Source organism: Puma concolor, chromosome D1, assembly GCF_028749965.1.
Source record: "Puma concolor isolate L17-30 chromosome D1, mPumCon1.1.hap2, whole genome shotgun sequence".
Taxonomy (NCBI): Eukaryota; Metazoa; Chordata; class Mammalia; order Carnivora; family Felidae; genus Puma; species Puma concolor.
In genome coordinates, this window is record NC_141676.1 from 10466994 (window position 1) to 10483526 (window position 16533).

Here is a 16533-nt window from a genome sequence, read left to right on the forward strand (position 1 = left end):
CGTCGCACCCCAGCATCGTACACATAGAGACTGTGGGTGGCATACGGGCTCTGGGAATACGTTCCCAGAGGTCTGTCTCCACCGTGGGAGTGCAGCTGAGGGGCCCCACGGGGACAAACGTCACTGCCTCCTTCTTTAGAAAATGCCTTAGGGCCCTGTTCATCTGGAGTACTTTTTTGTTTGTTTTAGCAGCTTTTAAGTTGTCCTCAGGGAGGAGGGTTGGGAGATGAGCCACTTGGAAACAAGGGTTGGGGGAAAGGTCTGAGGAATGAAGATTTCAGGTACGAAGCCCCTTAGCGGGGCTGCCCTGAGAGATTGTGCAAGATGTTCACGCACAAGGGGGCAAGGGAGGGCAGAGATCCAGTGGGGAGGAAGGGGGATGAAGGGGGGGATTCTTTTTTAGCCCCCAAAGCAATTTGTGCACCGACTTCTGCACTTTGGGGAAGGGGCTGGGCAGGAGTCCTTTGTAAAAATTCTACTGCCGTGAAGTTACTTGCCCAAGTCACACGCCAGGGAGTGGCAGTGCCAGATCCAAACACAGGCGGTCGGGCCCCAGAGTCCCTGAGCTTACCCACCACCCTCCACTGCATGACCTTAGAGGATGTTCATGGGTCAGCAGGGCAGGGGTGGGGTGGGTGCTCCTTTCCCTGAAGCAGAATGGAGGCACCTGCCTACTTTCTTGGGAGGGCTGTAGGCACTTGCCTCCAAGACCGAGCCCCCTGTGACCTACAGGAAAGGACGCCTCCCAGCGCTCATATTTTGGATAATCAAGGCTCTTACCGATCTGCCACTTTGGGCTGCAGCGAGAAATACTATCCCCATCACATGGTCCTGGTATCTTATACATTCTTCACTCAGGATCGCAGGCTCTCAGCAAGTTCGTGAAGCTCCAGGCCCTGAAATTTAGCCTGTGTCTAAGTGGAAGATTCCTGTACACTCAATCCCGTGGGAGGGGGTGCCTTGCCCTGATACGGGGGACACTGGGGTTTTAAACATGTTTTACTGAGACCCTCCGACGTGCTGGGACGCTGGATTTGAAGGAACGGTTCCTGACCCCGGGAAGCTTGGTCAGCAAGGACCTGGGGAGCAATTAAATGCAAATTTATAAAGCTCTGTCAGCTCACAGCCCACTTTAAATAAAAGCTGTATTGCCCTCGCCCTATAGCCTCTACCCATGTCCTCCCCGGAGGGGACAAGGACTGACTTCTAAGAGCACCTCCCCGTGTGCGGGGCGCTCTGTGAACGGAGGCACCTCGCTGCCAAGCCTTCGAGGTAGATGCTGTCGCTCTGCTCACGGATGGCCAAACCCGGCCTGGCAAGCGGAAGTGGCTCACCTCCCAGCTGCGGCTGCAGGGCTGGCCCGGCCCCGCTCTGCCCACTGCCGCGCCCTGCCTTCCTGAGGATTCTGGGGTGAGGAGAGGGCAGCCAGGACGGTGGACATGTGCCCAAGATGTCCTCTTCCTCATGCCTCTCTCCCACGCAGCGGTCGCTCGAAAATGCAGCCCCCGATGCACACTCCCATTCCCCCACGGGCACGCGTACCGACCTGGGGCTTCTGCCAAATCTCCTGTGTAAAGGGAGGGGGTTGAGCACGGGCTGCCGGCAGTTACGTCCCTTTCCCATTGATGGAGATAAATGTTACTGGAATACCAGTGTGACAAGTCAGCCTCCGCTGTCCCCGCCTCCCCAGACCCCACCCCTAAACACACACACACACACACACACACATACACACACACACACATGCACGCACGCACACACACACTCCGGAGCTGATAGCTATTTCCTCCCTCAGCCCCACTCCCCTGCCTCTGCCTGCTGGTGACTCGGTGACTCGGTGACTCGTCTGGCTGCCACCAGAAGCTGTCTCTGGGGCTGGAATCCTGTGCTCCTTCTGTGCCCAGGTAAGGAAGCAATAATAGCCCAGGGGCTCGGCAGCCTTAGTGCCCTCTCTGGATCCATGAAGGCACAGTTTTAAGTCAGGATGGCAGAGGGCTGGATTTCCCGAAGATTGGAGGGGACACACTGCTCAGAGAAGCAGAGGGCACAGGGGTAAGCACCAAAGCCCTCTTTCCAGACTCACAGCAGTCTGGGTGGGAGGATGACAGGGGCAGTCTTAGGGTAACTGACTCTAAAAGCTTGCATTCCCTGCCCCTGACCCCCACCCAAAGCAGGACCCTGGCTGCTGGGCTCCATGACTCCCGGGAGGCTGGGGGCTGACTCCATGCAGCCAGAAAGACTGATCCCGATGGGTCCCCAGGGTGTAGCAGGACTGTGCTCTCTGAGCATCCCCATTAGACCTGGCAAGAGGCTGCTGCGCTGAAGGGAATGTTCCAGTGCAGAGAGGGGATGGCATTCATCTGTCTGCAGGGTGGAGTCCCAGCTGTACCTCTGCAGCTGAGGAATGGTGGGCAAGTTGCTATGCTTCTCTGGACCTCAGTTTTCTCTTCTGAAAAATGGGGTCTCACAGGGTCACCGCGAGTGTAATTGTTCTGCAAACTGTAAAGCTTGAGAAGCGTAAGCATTCTTGGGGAGCACGGGCCCAACTGCTCCCCCCGCCCCGACCTGCCTGCGATCCTGGGGCTCATATGCTTGGAAGAGTCTAGTCTGATCTCTTGGGGCCTCGCCTTCCAGAGGCCCATGCTACCTGGAGAAGACTGTGGGTTTTCTCATCCCGGCCAACAGTGTTACCCCTGGAAATGTGAGTACTGAAGACCACCCCCCGCTTCCTTCTCTTCTTGCTTACGGCAGAGGTAGAGGAAAGAGAACACAGTGAGCGTTAAACTGTTGCTTCCCCGGTTGTCTGTTATTTGGGTGGCTTGAGCCTCGGCTTCCACGCCTGTAAAATGGGATGGAGTGAAGGTCTAGTGCCTTTTTTCTAGAGTCCTGAGCAAGAGAGCGCTTATGTAAAGGACCTACTGGAATCTTTGGCGCATAGTGGGGCCTCAGGACAATCTGAATTCCCAGTCCCTGCCAGCCATCCTATGCCTCCTGCCGGCAGCCTCCCCCACCACCCCCCTGCCCCCCTGCCCTTGTGGATCTCAACCAGCCTCACATCAGGAAGTCTTGGGGTTTTGATGAAGCTGTGGCTGTGCACATCTGGGGTGTCCGCACATCTGCCAGAGGCTGGCTTCCCCAGCGCTTACCTGAGTAGTTTCTCAACCACTACCTGCTGAATGAATGCGTGAGTCAGTAAAGGAATGGGTTTCCTGGGGCAGGAGGGTGGCCCGGTGCCCTTGGGCAGAAGGCAGTCTTTCAGCCCCATTGGGCCTCCAGAGCCCCAGTCTGGCAGTTCTCATGCCTAGCTCTCTCCCTCCTCTTATCTTATTTCCTCTCCAACTATGAGAGGAGGGGCTGGCTCCACCGGTCAAAGTCAACATACCCCACACGCCACGGTTGTGGGAGCAAAGGGCTGCACAGAGAAGCTGCAGAGAGGCAAGATCTGGGGGTGCTGTGGACAGGGAGGGCACATGTCTTAAAGGCACAGCCTCTTCCTTCCACTCCCATCCCCCAGGCCGGCTGACTCACCCCCGTCCTTCAGGTGGGGCCTTGTTTGTGCCCCAGTGGCCCCGGGGGATTGGGAGTCCTGCATGGCCTGGCCTCGTGTGTGACCTTAGGGGACCTGCTAACAAGAGTCACAATACTGACGCAGTGCTTCCTGTGTGCCAGGCTCCGCTCTAAACGTTTATGTATATTAGCTCATTGAACACTCCCAACAGCCCTATGAGCTAGGTCTTGTTATGACAGATGCCCGTGTCCCAGAGGAGAAAGCAGGCCCAGGAAGGTTAAATGGCTCGCCCAAGGGCGTGCAGCTGGGATGTTATTCCCCCACCTGACTGCCTTGGCTCAATGTCACTGGTGCCCGGTGGCCTCATCTATACCATTCACGGGTCAGGTTCCTATCCCCTGGGGAGGGGGGTCCCCTGCTGCCCTCGCTCTGCCTACCTCAGCACCCCCTCCTCTCCACCGCAGAGCCGGCCATGTCTGCCAACGTCACGCTGAAGCCGCTCTGCCCCATCCTGGAGCAGATGAGCCGCATCCAAAGCCACAGCAACTCCAGCATCCGCTACATGGACCACGTGTCAGTGCTGCTGCACGGGCTGGCCTCGCTGCTGGGCCTGGCGGAGAACGGACTCATCCTCTTCGTGGTGGGCTGCCGCATGCGCCAGACCGTGGTCACCACCTGGGTGCTGCACCTGGCGCTGTCCGACCTGCTGGCCACCGCCTCCCTGCCCTTCTTCACTTACTTCCTGGCCGTGGGCCACTCGTGGGAGCTGGGCACCACCTTCTGCAAGCTGTACTCCTCCGTCTTCTTCCTCAACATGTTCGCCAGCGGCTTCCTGCTCAGCGCCATCAGCCTGGACCGCTGCCTGCAGGTGGTGCGGCCCGTATGGGCGCAGAACCACCGCACGGTGGCCGCGGCCCACAGGGTCTGCCTGGTGCTCTGGGCCCTGGCCGTCCTCAACACGGTGCCCTACTTCGTGTTCCGGGACACCATCCCGCGGCTGGACGGCCGCATCATGTGCTACTACAACGTGCTGCTCCTGAACCCGGGGCCCGACCGCGACGCCACGTGCAACTCGCGCCAGGCGGCCCTGGCCGTCAGCAAGTTCCTGCTGGCCTTCGTCGTGCCGCTGGCCATCATCGCCTCCAGCCACGCGGTCGTGAGCGTGCAGCTGCGCCACCGCGGCCGCCGGCGGCCCAGCCGCTTCGTGCGCCTGGTGGCGGCCGTGGTGGCGGCCTTCGCGCTCTGCTGGGGGCCCTACCACGTGTTCAGCCTGCTGGAGGCGCGCGCGCACGCCGACGCGACGCTGCGGCCGCTCGTGTGGCGCGGCCTGCCCTTCGTCACCAGCCTGGCCTTCATCAACAGCGTGGTCAACCCGCTGCTCTACGTGCTCACGTGCCCCGACGTGCTGCGCAAGCTGCGGCGCTCGCTGCGGAGCGTGCTGGAGAGCGTGCTGCTGGACGACAGCGAGCTGGGCGGCTTGGGGAGCAGCCGCCGCCGCCGCGCCTCCGGCCCCCGCCCCGCCCCCCGCCCCGCCCCCGGCCGCCCGGCCGCTGGGCACCAGCGCCTGCTAGCCTGGCTGTGCGGCGGCCGCGTGGCGTCCGCGGAGAGGGCCCGGGCCCGGTCCCAGGACGAGAGCGGCCCCCTGAACCGGGCGCTGAGCACCACCTCGGGGTAAGAGGGCGGCCGGGGCTCGCCGGCCCGGGAGGCAAAGGAGGGCGGCGATGCCGAGCGAGAGCGTCCCGAGGGCGACATCAGGCAGCGACCCAGGGATCTGCATTTTGCAGCGCCCGGCCTCCTCGGTCTCCTCGGTCTTTCTCAGAATCCCAGGCAGGCGGCAGGCGGGACGCCCAGATTCTGCATTTCTAGCAAGCTCCCTGGAGACGAAGTTGGCGCAGGGGCAACACACAGTGAAAACCACAAGATTTCTCCGACTGGGCAGTGGACTCCGGAGGCACGCAGGACACACTCCCCCTGAAGCTCAACTTTGTCAGATGGTGGGAGGGGGAGGGAGGGGAGTGTTTTTGCATGAAACCAGTGATGGGTTTTGGGGTAGAAGACAGGGGAAAGGTTTGGGAAGCACTGGCCTGGTCTAACCTCTTCATTTAGTCCCTCAGCCACCGTGTACTGAGCTAGACGCTTTATCTCACAGTAGGTTCCATAATCAGACTGAGGCACGTGGAGGTTCATCCACGTGCCCCAAGTACAGGGTCTGCACGCTGACCATGAACCATCACACGTTCCACTGCCCCAGGTAGAAAAGCAAGGCCTTTTCTACAAGGCTTTTTTTTTTTTTTTTTTAAATTACTTTAACATGTAATCTTTTTTTTTTCAACGTTTATTCATTTTTTGGGGGGGACAGAGAGAGACAGAGCATGAACGGGGGAGGGGCAGAGAGAGAGGGAGACACAGAATCGGAAACAGGCTCCAGGCTCTGAGCCATCAGCCCAGAGCCTGACGCGGGGCTCGAACTCACGGACCGCGAGATCGTGACCTGGCCGAAGTCGGACGCTTAACCGACTGCGCCACCCAGGCACCCCTAAGGCTTTTCTTATAAAGTAGCAAAAGCGAGGGCTGTCGTGGTCAACCGGGGCTAACCCAAATGCAACGGGCATCTTTGCTGAAGGTCTTCTCATTGTTTAGTATTTCAACGTGTACGGCAGCCTCGGAGACCCCAGCACGGGACATTTCCTTGCGAATCTGACACCTGTATAGGCCTGGTATTCCATGGGATGCCCTGTGGGCAATGCTGGTAATCCCCAAATCTTTGCAACCCACCTCCCGACTAGCAGCCACTGGGCAGCTGTGCCTTCCAATGTGCAGATATAAGGGGTAGCTCGTCCCTCCCTTGTAGCACATCCACTGTGCCGCGTGCTTCCTCTGCCACCACGGACTGGAGGACAAAGATCGCTGCGCTTAGGTCTGTCCCGAGGCCAGGCACAGAGTTGCTGCCAGTAACTGGTGGATGAAACGTCTGTGGGAGAGCAGAGAAACCCTCTTGGGCTCTCGGTCCAGTGCTGCCTGTGCCACTCCTGGCTGGGGTCCTGGAGACTGGGCTGGCCAGCTTACCGTTTGCCACGGTGCTGGGCCTTGCCCACAGTAAGTGCTCAGCAAACGGATAGTAGATGCACAGCTGGCTGAATAGACACCCCTCTTAACACCTCGCCATGCGCCCTGCCAGCCTCCCCTCACTTGTCGCCGCCTGACGCACAATGCCGTTTCCTTGTTTATTAGATTTTCTCCGTCAGAATGAAAGCTCCTTGTGGGCAGGGGCCTTTATATTCCCCAATACCTAGAATTGAGCCTGAATACAGCAGTGTTTCAATAAATATCTTTGATGCAGACTGCGTGGCGTAAATCCAATCTCTGAGGGGCCTGGGGCTTCTGCAGCGTCCGGTACAGGTGAGAGGGAGCTGGGGGACCCTGGCTCCCTGCAACCTCCCCGCCTTAATCTTTCAGTGTGGAAAAGGAAGGGGAGCTGGGTTCAGTCTGCCAGGCGACAGGGTCAGTGGGCTGCAGAGGGACCCAGAGCAGCCATTGGGATGGTGTGAGGGGAACCGGTTCCCGACTGCAGCCTCCTGGCCTGGGTTGGACCCATGACCTTGAGACAGAAACACACATTTGGGGAATCACCCTCCAGATGTTAGCTCCCCGAGGAACCAGAGAATTTACTCTTCTTGGTTGCAAGGCACTTGAAGAAGGAGGGGGAAGGAGGCGGGGGGTGCTGAACCTCTTCCCTCCTCTAGTCTCTGCCAGGCCCGAGTCCTCAAAGGCTCAGAGCCCCTCTGGGGTGGGGTGGGGTGGAGTGGGGTAGAGTTGCAGGGCCGAGACCCGCAGAGGCACGTGACCAGCGGCCGGAGAAGTGCGGTATCTGACACAGCGGTGGGCCACAGACGGCCTCTAAGTGTCCCGGACTCAGACCTTGGCCGCTGGCCGCTGGGGGGGCTGCTTCTGCAGCAGCGCCAGCGTGTCCCGCTTCTCGATGGAGCGAAGCTGCTTCTTCTTTGCCCGCTTGAGTTTGGCAGGGTTTCGGATCTGGGGGTGGGGTGAGGAGAAGGCGTCAGTGCGGTTGTAGTCTCTGCCCTGCGCCCCGGGAAGGGAGGCCTCCCCACGGGGGCCTGGGTCATATGCAGCAGGAGTGGAGGCCGCGAGGCAGGGCTGCCGAGGTCTCTCGAACACAGCGCCCAGCCTGGCCGTGGTTCAGGTCCCCCGAGCCAGACAACACTCACCACTTGGACGACCTCTGCCCTCCGCTCATTCTCCAGGCGGCGTTTCAGGTTCTCGGCCCGGCGCTGTTTCTTCTCCTGGAACACACAGAGGATGGGGATTCGGGTCTAGGAGCTGAGGCAGCCCTGGTCTCTTAGGCCCCAGAGTGAGAGCTGGCTGAGTTCCCAGGGAGGAGGAAAGGCCCTCTCACCCCGGCCCGACTGTCGCTGGTGGTGTGGCGGGGGGAGGGCCAGAGAAGAGGTATGCCTGTGGGACGAGAGGCCCATGACGGCGGGAAGTTCCTGACTGCAGCGGACAAGGCAGGTGCCTGATTATGCGGCTTAGATAGGAGGATGGTCGGGGGAGGGAACACACAGGTGGTTCCCTACCTGGAAACTCGGGCACGTGCACCACGGCCCCTGGCACCAGCCCCTGATCAAATGCCAGGGAAGAGGGGTGGCCTGGCCCTCTCCCTCACTCCCACCTCCTCAGGGTCTCCCCTAAGGTTCGTCCAGGCGTGGGGCTGGGAAGGGTGGAGGCTATGGAGAAGAGGCTCCCGAGCTATCTGGCCCTGGCTCAAATCTCGACTCTGCTACTTCCAGATGGGTGACCCTGGCCAACTCGTTTAACCTCTCTGTGCCTCAACGCCCCATCTTCAAAGTGAGGAGGGTTACATAGGATTGTCCTGAGGAATAAATGAATGAGTACATGCACCGGCCCTGGAATGGTACCCGGCCTCCTGGGAGCACTTCAAAGATGAATCTAGTTGGAGTCTGTATTGGGAATGGGGAGTCCAGTGTCTTCTGGCTGTGGTGACTGCTGTCGCTGGTGGGGCCTGAGGGGATGTCGGCCCCGAGGCCGCTGTATGGTCAGGAGCCTCGCCCGGCCTCTCAGCGGAACAGGGGTGGCCTGGGCCCCCGGGGAGAAAGGAGAAGTGAGACTTGGGCTCCCATCAGGGGACCGGCTGGGCTGGGGGCTGGGCAGGGGTGTTCCTGAGGGGCGGTGACAAGAAGGCCTGTGTTGCCCAAGAGGGAGTCAGGGCCACACAGGAAGTGAGACAAGGACCTGGCACACGGCAGCCGCTTCGGTATCTGCAGGGCCTCGGCCACGGGCCAAGCTGGGGCGGCTCGAAGCAGGCGACGGATGACGGAATGACTGGCTCAGCCCTTTCCCTCAGTGAGCGGACTCGGGGTGAGGTGCTTCACTCCTCCGGTGACCCTGGGATCACTAGGCAAGTGACATTCCTCCAGTAATGCCAGTCCTGGTGTGATGGTCCCTGACCCATATTCTCTGTGTGCCACCCTGGGGCTTCCCGGAGATCGGGAACCTCTGAGAGGGCATTTCGGGCCTGGGGAAGAACGTCCGGGAGACAGCCGGAGGAACGTGTGGGGTATCCACTTTGCTGATGCATGATGGCTGCTTCTTGGAGAACGATGGCAACGATTCCGGGGATGAAGCTTTTCCACCTGAGCAAGGACCCTAAGCCCATCTCACCAAACGCTTCTATCATCAGTGAGGGCCACTGGGGGGGCCTTGTCCCGGGCTCTTCCCCATCATCGAGTGTCGTATGGAGCCCCGGGCAAAGCTGGACGTTCCACTGGGCTTCCCTACCTGGGGTCCCAGACCCCACTTCTGCTTCTAGCCTGGTGCCCTGCCTCCCTCTGGGCACAGGTAGGAGTCCCCCTCTCCCCCACCCAGGCCTATCACAGCAGTCACCGGATCAGGCCCCTGAGCTCCAGCCTCAGCCCAGCTGGCTGGCCCCTCACCTGCCGGCGTCTCTCCTTCTCCTCCTCCAGGTGCCGAGCAAAGTCCTTGGCCAGCTTCCTCTCTTGCCGGTCCTTCATCTTCCGCTGCCAGGATGTGCGCAGGGGCTTGTCCTGAACCATCTGGGAGAACCTGTGTGGGAGATGACGGGCACTCTTGTAGTCCGTGGGGGGCACCAATGCCCACTCTCTTCTCGGCTCTGGACCTTCTACCCCAGAACCCAGGGAGAATGACATCCCTACCTGCCTGCTTGCCAGGCAGGCAGCCCTCCGGGTCTGCAGAAACTTGGGGCAGGAATGGGCCCCACTCATGCCGGCTGCCATTTCTTAAGCCCTAGTTATGGGTCTCTGGGACAGGTACTTTTGTCCTCTCCATTCAACAGAGGAGCAAACCAAGGCTCAAAGAGGTTGAACCATCGCCCAAGGTCACCTTGTACCTGAACGGCAGTCAAGACTGAAGGCTGTCTGTGACCATAGTCCAGACCACACAGCCTTTCTGTAAAGTTCTGCTGCTTCCACCAAGCAAAGTCAGCTTGGGTGCTAATGCTTCTGGAGATAGGGCTCCCTCCAGGGCCGGCCTGTTCTGTTTCAGAACGGCGCGGGTGGTGAGGGGCCTCTGTAACGAACTCTTCAGAATCTCCCTCCCCAGTAGGGGGAATGCAAAAGGGGCAGTAGCATTAGAAGGTATCGGGGACGTCCTGGTGTTCCTGAGTGTGAGGGTGACATTACAGTCACAGGACAAACGGGATGGTCTCTGTTAGAATGCATCCTGCAAGGATGTACATGTGGAATGATCCATCTAGGATGTGCTGGAAAATACTGCAGGAAGAAAAAGAAAGTTGAGCAGGTGATGAGACCATGGGGGTTCACTTAGCTATGCTCTCCCCTTTTCCATAGGTCTTTCTCCTTGAACTATCTAAAGTCTTCCTGGGTGTCCCGTGGGCCTTTTCTCCTTAGCAGATCCTCTCCTAGTGGCCTTTTTGCCTCCCCTACCCATTTCTTGACTTCTGAAAGAGCTCTTTTTCATCCACTTCTTGGATGAAAAAGAGCTCTTTTTCATCCACTTTCATCCACTTCTTGGTCCCTTATATGGGACCCCAAGTGGTCACAGGAGGTCAGCGGGCCCACCCCAGCCTCTGAAGGCTGTGGTGCACACAGGGCAGAGCCCATTCCCCACCGTGGGGAAAGGTCAATCAATTCTGCTCTCCTGGGTCATCTCCCCGCCTTCTTGCTCCGCAGGAGTCTGGTACGCACAGCCTGGACCTTGACCCCAGGCCTGTCCGCCTTCGGCCGAGTTCTGACCCGAGAACACTCCCCGCCCCTCCACACACACACACACACACACACACACACACACACACACACAGCTCCTTCGCCCTCTCCCCAAGGACCCGGTGCTGAAGACCTGGCTTCCTAAGGCCAAAAGGACGGGGCTGAGCACAGACTTCCTCCCTACCCCAGTTGCGAGAAACCCAAAGGGACAAGGATGTGGGGACTTGGACGCACACAGAGCCCCAGGACACAAGGCTGCATGTTTCTAGAGCAGCACAGCCCGGCAGAACTGTCTGTAATGCTGCAAATGCTCTGTATTTATGTTGTCCTGTAAGGTGGCCTCCAGTCGCTCTGTCAGCTGAGCACGTGAAATGTGGTTGGTGTGACGGAGGAATCGGAATTTGGGGGTTCTTAAATTTTAATCCACTTAAATTTAAATCGCCACATGTGCCCGGCGGCTCAGCTACTGGGGCGGTGCGGTTCCAGAGCACTGGCTTTACCTGGAGGTTGAAGGCAGGCAGGCAGGCAGGCAGGCAGGCCGGCCTGGGTTTCAGGGCCTGAATCCACTGCCTACTACTTGAGTGACCTTGGGCGAGGTAGCCTGGGTTTCGGCAACTTTCCACGTTATACGGAGACGAGAATGGCTCCTGTTCCGAAGGGTGTGGGACGATCAATGGAGACAAGGCTGGAGAAGCATTTAGCGCATGGTATGTACCCAATAAACGCCACCCTTCAGAGAAGGAAGACGACACACCCAAGGAGTCCTGTGCAGGTGCCATTTGACATCGGTCTGGAAGGTGGGGCTGCGACCAGGCCTTCCCAGCTGACTGCCTCCCTCCGCAGGCCTCCTTTCGGATACCTCCTGCTGCAGATGCTACCTCGCCGGTCTCTGGGCCCACTCACCACCCGCCGAAGCTGCTTCCTCAAAGACCCCAGACATCAATTCAACGGCCTTCTGGCTCTTATCCACAAGCCCGGACTGCAGCTTCTGAACCTGTTGTATTTCTACTACAACTGCCTCCTTACTGGTCTCTCGGCTTTCACCCCTGACCTCCTAGCGTTGGATATCCCCTCCCCCCCCCATTTCTCCCCACAGCCTTGATTTCCTCATATGTAAAACGAGCAGAATCTTAACAGCAGCTGCTTCACGGTACTGATGTGCAGACTAAATGCCACGACGCGTGCCGGTCCCGCTCTTTGCAAGGCCTTTGCCCTGGCCAACCCTCACCAAGATGCTTAGCAGTATTCTATACACTCAGGGCTTCGTAATACCTCTTATCACAGAGACAAATAACTGTTAACAGATACAAGGTGGTGAAGGCCTCCCGGCTTTTTATCAAGTTATGGCTGCTTTACTCGCTTCTGCTTCCCTCGGTAGGCAGAGGGCAAAGATAATGCTTGCTGAAGGAAAACACAAATAAGGTGTTACAGGAGAGGTCCACAGGTACTCTGAGGAGGAAAGCATCACATAACCTTCCAGGGCACGGTCTCACCCTCCCTGGGTTCCCGGGGCATTTTACCACATTCTGATTATAATTAGCTGTTTGTGTGAGACCCCCAAAATGTGAGCTCTCTCCAACCCAGGGCCCGTCTCCAGGCGGCACTGGCACCCCAACACCACAGAGAACCACACCCCTGCCCCGCGGTCTCCAACTTCACCTTTTCTTGGAGCGGTCCTTCCACACCCGCCCCGATTTGGGCTTTCCCTTAGGGATTACAGGAACCTTCTCCACCTCCTTCAACTTCTTGGACGCTGGGGCCTGGGCTGAAGAGCTCGTCCGCTTCTTTGCCCCGAGGCCGCTTCTCACCGTCTCCCCGGCCGGAGGTGGCTTGCTCGGCTCATGCTGACCCCGGGGGGAGCCGGGTGACTGCGCTGTCAGCTCCTGTAGTGGCCGCGAGGGCTCCGGACCCGGCGCTTGCTGACCCAGGTAAGGCTCTGGTGATGCTGGGCCCGGCTGCAGCTGATGTCGGGGAGACCCCGGGGCCAGCTCCTTCTTATTCAGGGCCAACTCCGAGTCCAGTTCTTCTTGGGCCTGGGAGGACTCTGCGGACTCCCCACTTAGCTTTGGCTGAAATCCGGGGGATTCTGGACCCGACTCCGGAAGTATTGGGGGCGACTCCGGGCCTGGATCTTGCTGGCGCTGGAGGGACCCTGGGCCTGGCTCTGGCTCCCTTCGGGGGGACCCCAAGCCTGCACCCTGCGGTAGAATAGGCGATCCCGGGCTTGTCTCCGGCTGACGTCGGGGGGACTCCAGGCCGGGTTGCCGCGCACTCCGAGGTGACCCGGGCTCCCTCGTTTCTTCTGGGTCCGACCTGAACTCCACAAGGGCCCGTCTCGCCTGTAAAACTGAGCTGGGGGTGTCGGGGGACTCAGGGTTTAGGCCTTCCAGCCGCCGGCTGCGCCTGAGCGGTGTATCCATGGTGGGGCCTGTAAGTTTCCAAATTTCACCCACGTGCAGCCGCGACCGTCTCTGCGGCTACCGGCGCGGTCCTATGACGTCAGGAGCCGCCCTATCAGCGTGGGGCAGGAGGGGCTGTTGCCGGGGAGACCGGGTCGGTGTTGGGCGGAGAGGCGGGATCGACGGCCCGAGGGGGCTGGGCTTACAAGGCGCGTGCGCAAAGCGCTTTGGCGCATTTACCCCCGGGGGATGGCTCGTTCGTGGGCTGCGTTTGCCTTTCGTGCAATCTTACTCCCCCGGGGTGGAGGAAAAGAGTGTGCAGGCAGAGAAGGGAAGGGGGTGGGTGACCCATTCCCGGGGGAGACGAGGATTGGGGAAGAGGTCCAGGGCGCCTGTAGGCAAGGCTGGGTGGAAACTGCGGCGAACTCACTCCTGTGCCATTAATTGGACAGGGGTCCCACTCTCGGGGCCTCAATTTTCTCATTTGTAATATGGGTGATTTTGCACGAGCTTAGTGTATCGAGAATCATCCTGACGGAGTACTCATAACCACCAGAGTTAATGCTCTGTAGCGAATCCCAGAAGCGGGAAATGTGAGTCTTGAGTTGCATGTTAAAGGTAACCCTTTCTTCCCTTCTCCCATCCCGTGCTTAAGTGTCTATGGCTCTCCCTTTTCAACATTTTCAACATTCATGCGTGAAGTTGAGGTGCTGGTAAGATGCACCACCTTTTGTCCTGTGGCCCAATTGCACCTTCAGCCCCAGTTCTGGAAACAGTGCTCAGATCATCACTGAGCTGCTTTTTAGCCAAGGCAGAGGTCCTTGCTGCAGGGTGTGAGCCTGCCTTCTCCCTTCTGCTGCATGAGACCCAAGAGGAAGTTTTGATTCACTCACAGCGTGAGTCTGATGACGAACATCTTGGAAGCTGCCCAGCTATATCCCAGATCTTCTTCAGTGTTTCCTTAGAACTGCCTGGGGATGGCCCGCAGGGATCCCAGGACCCCTGTCCGGCTGTCCCACTGGCTTCTTTTACAGACCACTCTTTCTCCAGCTGAGGGGTTATGAGAGGGCCTGGGAAGCTGTCCAGGGGTGCTCAGGGGACACAGAAGGCAGAGCAGAAGTCCAGGCCCTGAGCACTGCCCCTACCCGCTGAGTCACTCTGCTGACACTGGAGCGGGAGTGAGTGTCAGACTGGGCCCAGGGTGTCTTGAGTGCTGATGAAGGAGGAGGTGAGGAGGAGGAAAACCCAGACAAAGGTTTCTGGAGGATGGAAAAGTGGACTGAGAATCCCTTAATACCCGTTGCCCCTTGGCTGGTGCCCCATGGCATCCAAGATGCATCCTGGTGAGTTCGGCCTGTTGAAACTCCCTCCCTAAGGGTTAGGGAGGCTTCTCCACCATCCCTTCATGTCATCAGAAATAGTTGCACTCTCGTGCGGTAATCACGTGTCAGCCTCTTACCTTCCTGGCCCTAACATCTGTAGGCTCAGCACCCTCCTGTTCCCGGGCCATGGAAGGCCCTGCAGTGGCCCTGCCCAGCTCAGCTCCTCACTGCAGAAGCAGCTAGGACCCCTCCTCACCCAGCTCTCCTAGCCCCCGGCTCTTGGTTCCTTAAATTCTTTGCTCCAGCCTGGAGGCCAAATGGCCCGCCATTCAGAATTGAGCCCAGTGTGCATGACCAGGGTGGCTGGTGGAGACTGGACCAGGCCTGCTCCAGGCCAGTTTCTGCTCCCTGCGTCCTGAACTCCTGTCCTCAGCTGGAGGGGTCACTCACAAATGCCAGTCGGATTGGATCCCCACAGGCCCCTCTTAAAATACTTCAGAGGGTGGCGTCAGATCCCTACTAGGGTGGTGTGAGAAAGGGAGATGTTTTACAGACATGTTTTGAATCCACGTGGAGACCCTTCATCAACCTAGGCATCAAGCGAATTCTGGCCCAGAACCCTCCACTCCCTCCTGAGCTCAGTTTTGTCAGTGTCATTATAAATGGTGCTCAGGGGCCCAGGGGAGAGGCCTGAAGTTTTCAGAGAAGCCTGATGGCGGTGGTCACTGCTGGGACTCCCTTGCTTCCTACTGCAACCATCCCAGCCTCCTTTCCCTTGGGGGTGGGGAAAGGATGCTGAGGGGTTCTACCCCCCTCCACAGAGGCCCCCAGCAGGACTGAGCCCCGGTGGTCTGCAGAGACACTCTCTTTTGGCTTTTTCCTGGTCCCTGCTTTCCCACTCCCTTATAGGTGTTGCCGGGGTCATTTTCTGTTCTTTTTTAAGGTTATTTATTTATTGGGGGGGGGGGAGGGGCAGAGAGAGAGACAGAGAAAGAGAGAGAGAGAATCCCAAGCAGGCTTTGCACTGTCAGCGCAGAGCCCGACGTGGGGCTCAAACCCACGAACCGTGAGACATGCGTGAGCTGAAGCCCACAGTCAGCTGCTTAGCCGACTGAGCCACCCAGGTGCCCCTGCTGGGCTCATTTTCTGAATAGACTATTTGCATGTAAGTCCTTGTCTCCGAGTTGCTGTGGAGGAACCCAGCCTAAAACACTGGGGTGAGCAATTATTGGGCCCGGCGTTCTTTCAAGGGCTTGCTCTATACAAACCTACTTAAGCCTCACCCCTGTGAAGCAGGTGCTGTTGATATTACTCCATTTCCCGGAGATAAAGAAACTGAGGCACAGAGAGGGTGGGACACTTATAAAGGTCACACAGCAAATAAGTGGTGGAGGGGGATCCACACCAGCTGTCTGACCACAGAGCCACAACTCTTAAGAGTAAATCTCCATGGGGGGGGGGGTGGGGTGCCTGGGTGGCTCAGTTGATTAAGTGTCTGACTTCAGCTCAGGTCATGATCTTGTGGTTTGTGGGTTCAAGCCCCGCGTTAGGCTGTGTGCCGACAGCTCAGAGCCTGGAACCTGCTTCGGACGCTGTGCCTGCCTCTCTCCCTCTGACCTTCCCCTGCTCGTGCTCTCTCTCAAAAAATGAATAAACCATTAAAAAAAAATTTTTTTTTAAAGGAGTGAATCTCCCCATTATCTGGCTAAGGAAATCGAGGCACAGGAAGGCCAAGGTGCTTGCCTGAAGTCACACGGCTACACACTGAGGTGCTAAGATTACAGTTCCAGAGCTGGGATGCTTAGCTGCCTTGCTCGCCTCTTCTTCACGCTGATCCTGGTCCGTGCACCATGGTGCTGGGCGCCTGGTTGCCCCGCGGGCCAGCTGTGGCTCTGTGCGCCTCGCACAGTGGGCAGAGCGTGCTATATCGGCACTATTCACCTTACTTATGTAACCCGAGATCTGCTGACTGCAGAAAACCGTGCACCCACAGAGATACGGATCGGGTGTTCTCCTCTGAGCCATCGGTCCCCAGCCAGCCACAGGTGCTGCAGTGAGAGGACTCG

The 16533-nt window shown here is 58.6% G+C and overlaps 2 protein-coding genes across 4 annotated transcripts; one reads left to right on the forward strand and one right to left on the reverse strand.

Moving 5' to 3' along the window:
• Positions 1-1413: 1413 nt before the first annotated feature.
• On the forward strand, positions 1414-5789 carry PTGDR2 (prostaglandin D2 receptor 2). Of its 3 annotated transcripts, XM_086677277.1 has the most exons (3): positions 1414-1904; positions 2635-2701; positions 3973-5789. In XM_086677277.1, the coding sequence occupies exon 3, from the start codon at positions 3981-3983 to the stop codon at positions 5181-5183; it is 1203 nt and encodes a 400-aa protein (XP_086533403.1). In that variant the 5' UTR covers positions 1414-1904; positions 2635-2701; positions 3973-3980; the 3' UTR covers positions 5184-5789. The 3 variants fall into 3 exon arrangements, with proteins under 3 accessions (XP_086533403.1, XP_086533404.1, XP_025771101.2); XM_086677278.1 differs by having other exon boundaries at positions 1414-2701; XM_025915316.2 differs by lacking the exon at positions 2635-2701.
• A 929-nt stretch (positions 5790-6718) lies between these two features.
• CCDC86 (coiled-coil domain containing 86) lies at positions 6719-13260 on the reverse strand. The gene is made up of 4 exons (XM_025915671.2): positions 12406-13260; positions 9478-9607; positions 7735-7809; positions 6719-7540 (listed from the first exon to the last, which is right to left on the reverse strand). Exons 1-4 carry the CDS (start codon positions 13164-13166, stop codon positions 7421-7423), a joined length of 1086 nt encoding a protein of 361 aa, XP_025771456.1. The 5' UTR covers positions 13167-13260; the 3' UTR covers positions 6719-7420.
• Between the last annotated feature and the right edge of the window lie 3273 nt (positions 13261-16533).

Excerpts from the sequence above, each read along its gene's own strand:
- PTGDR2 (XM_086677278.1), top strand. The coding sequence starts at position 3,981 with ATGTCTGCCAACGTCACGCTGAAGCCGCTCTGCCCCATCCTGGAGCAG.
- CCDC86 (XM_025915671.2), bottom strand. The coding sequence starts at position 13,166 with ATGGATACACCGCTCAGGCGCAGCCGGCGGCTGGAAGGCCTAAACCCT. Across the intron at positions 9,608-12,405 it reads AAGGACCGCTCCAAGAAAAG|GTTCTCCCAGATGGTTCAGG; the intron begins GTGAAGTTGGAG and ends TCTCCCACACAG. Across the intron at positions 7,541-7,734 it reads GGGCAGAGGTCGTCCAAGTG|ATCCGAAACCCTGCCAAACT; the intron begins GTGAGTGTTGTC and ends CCCCACCCCCAG.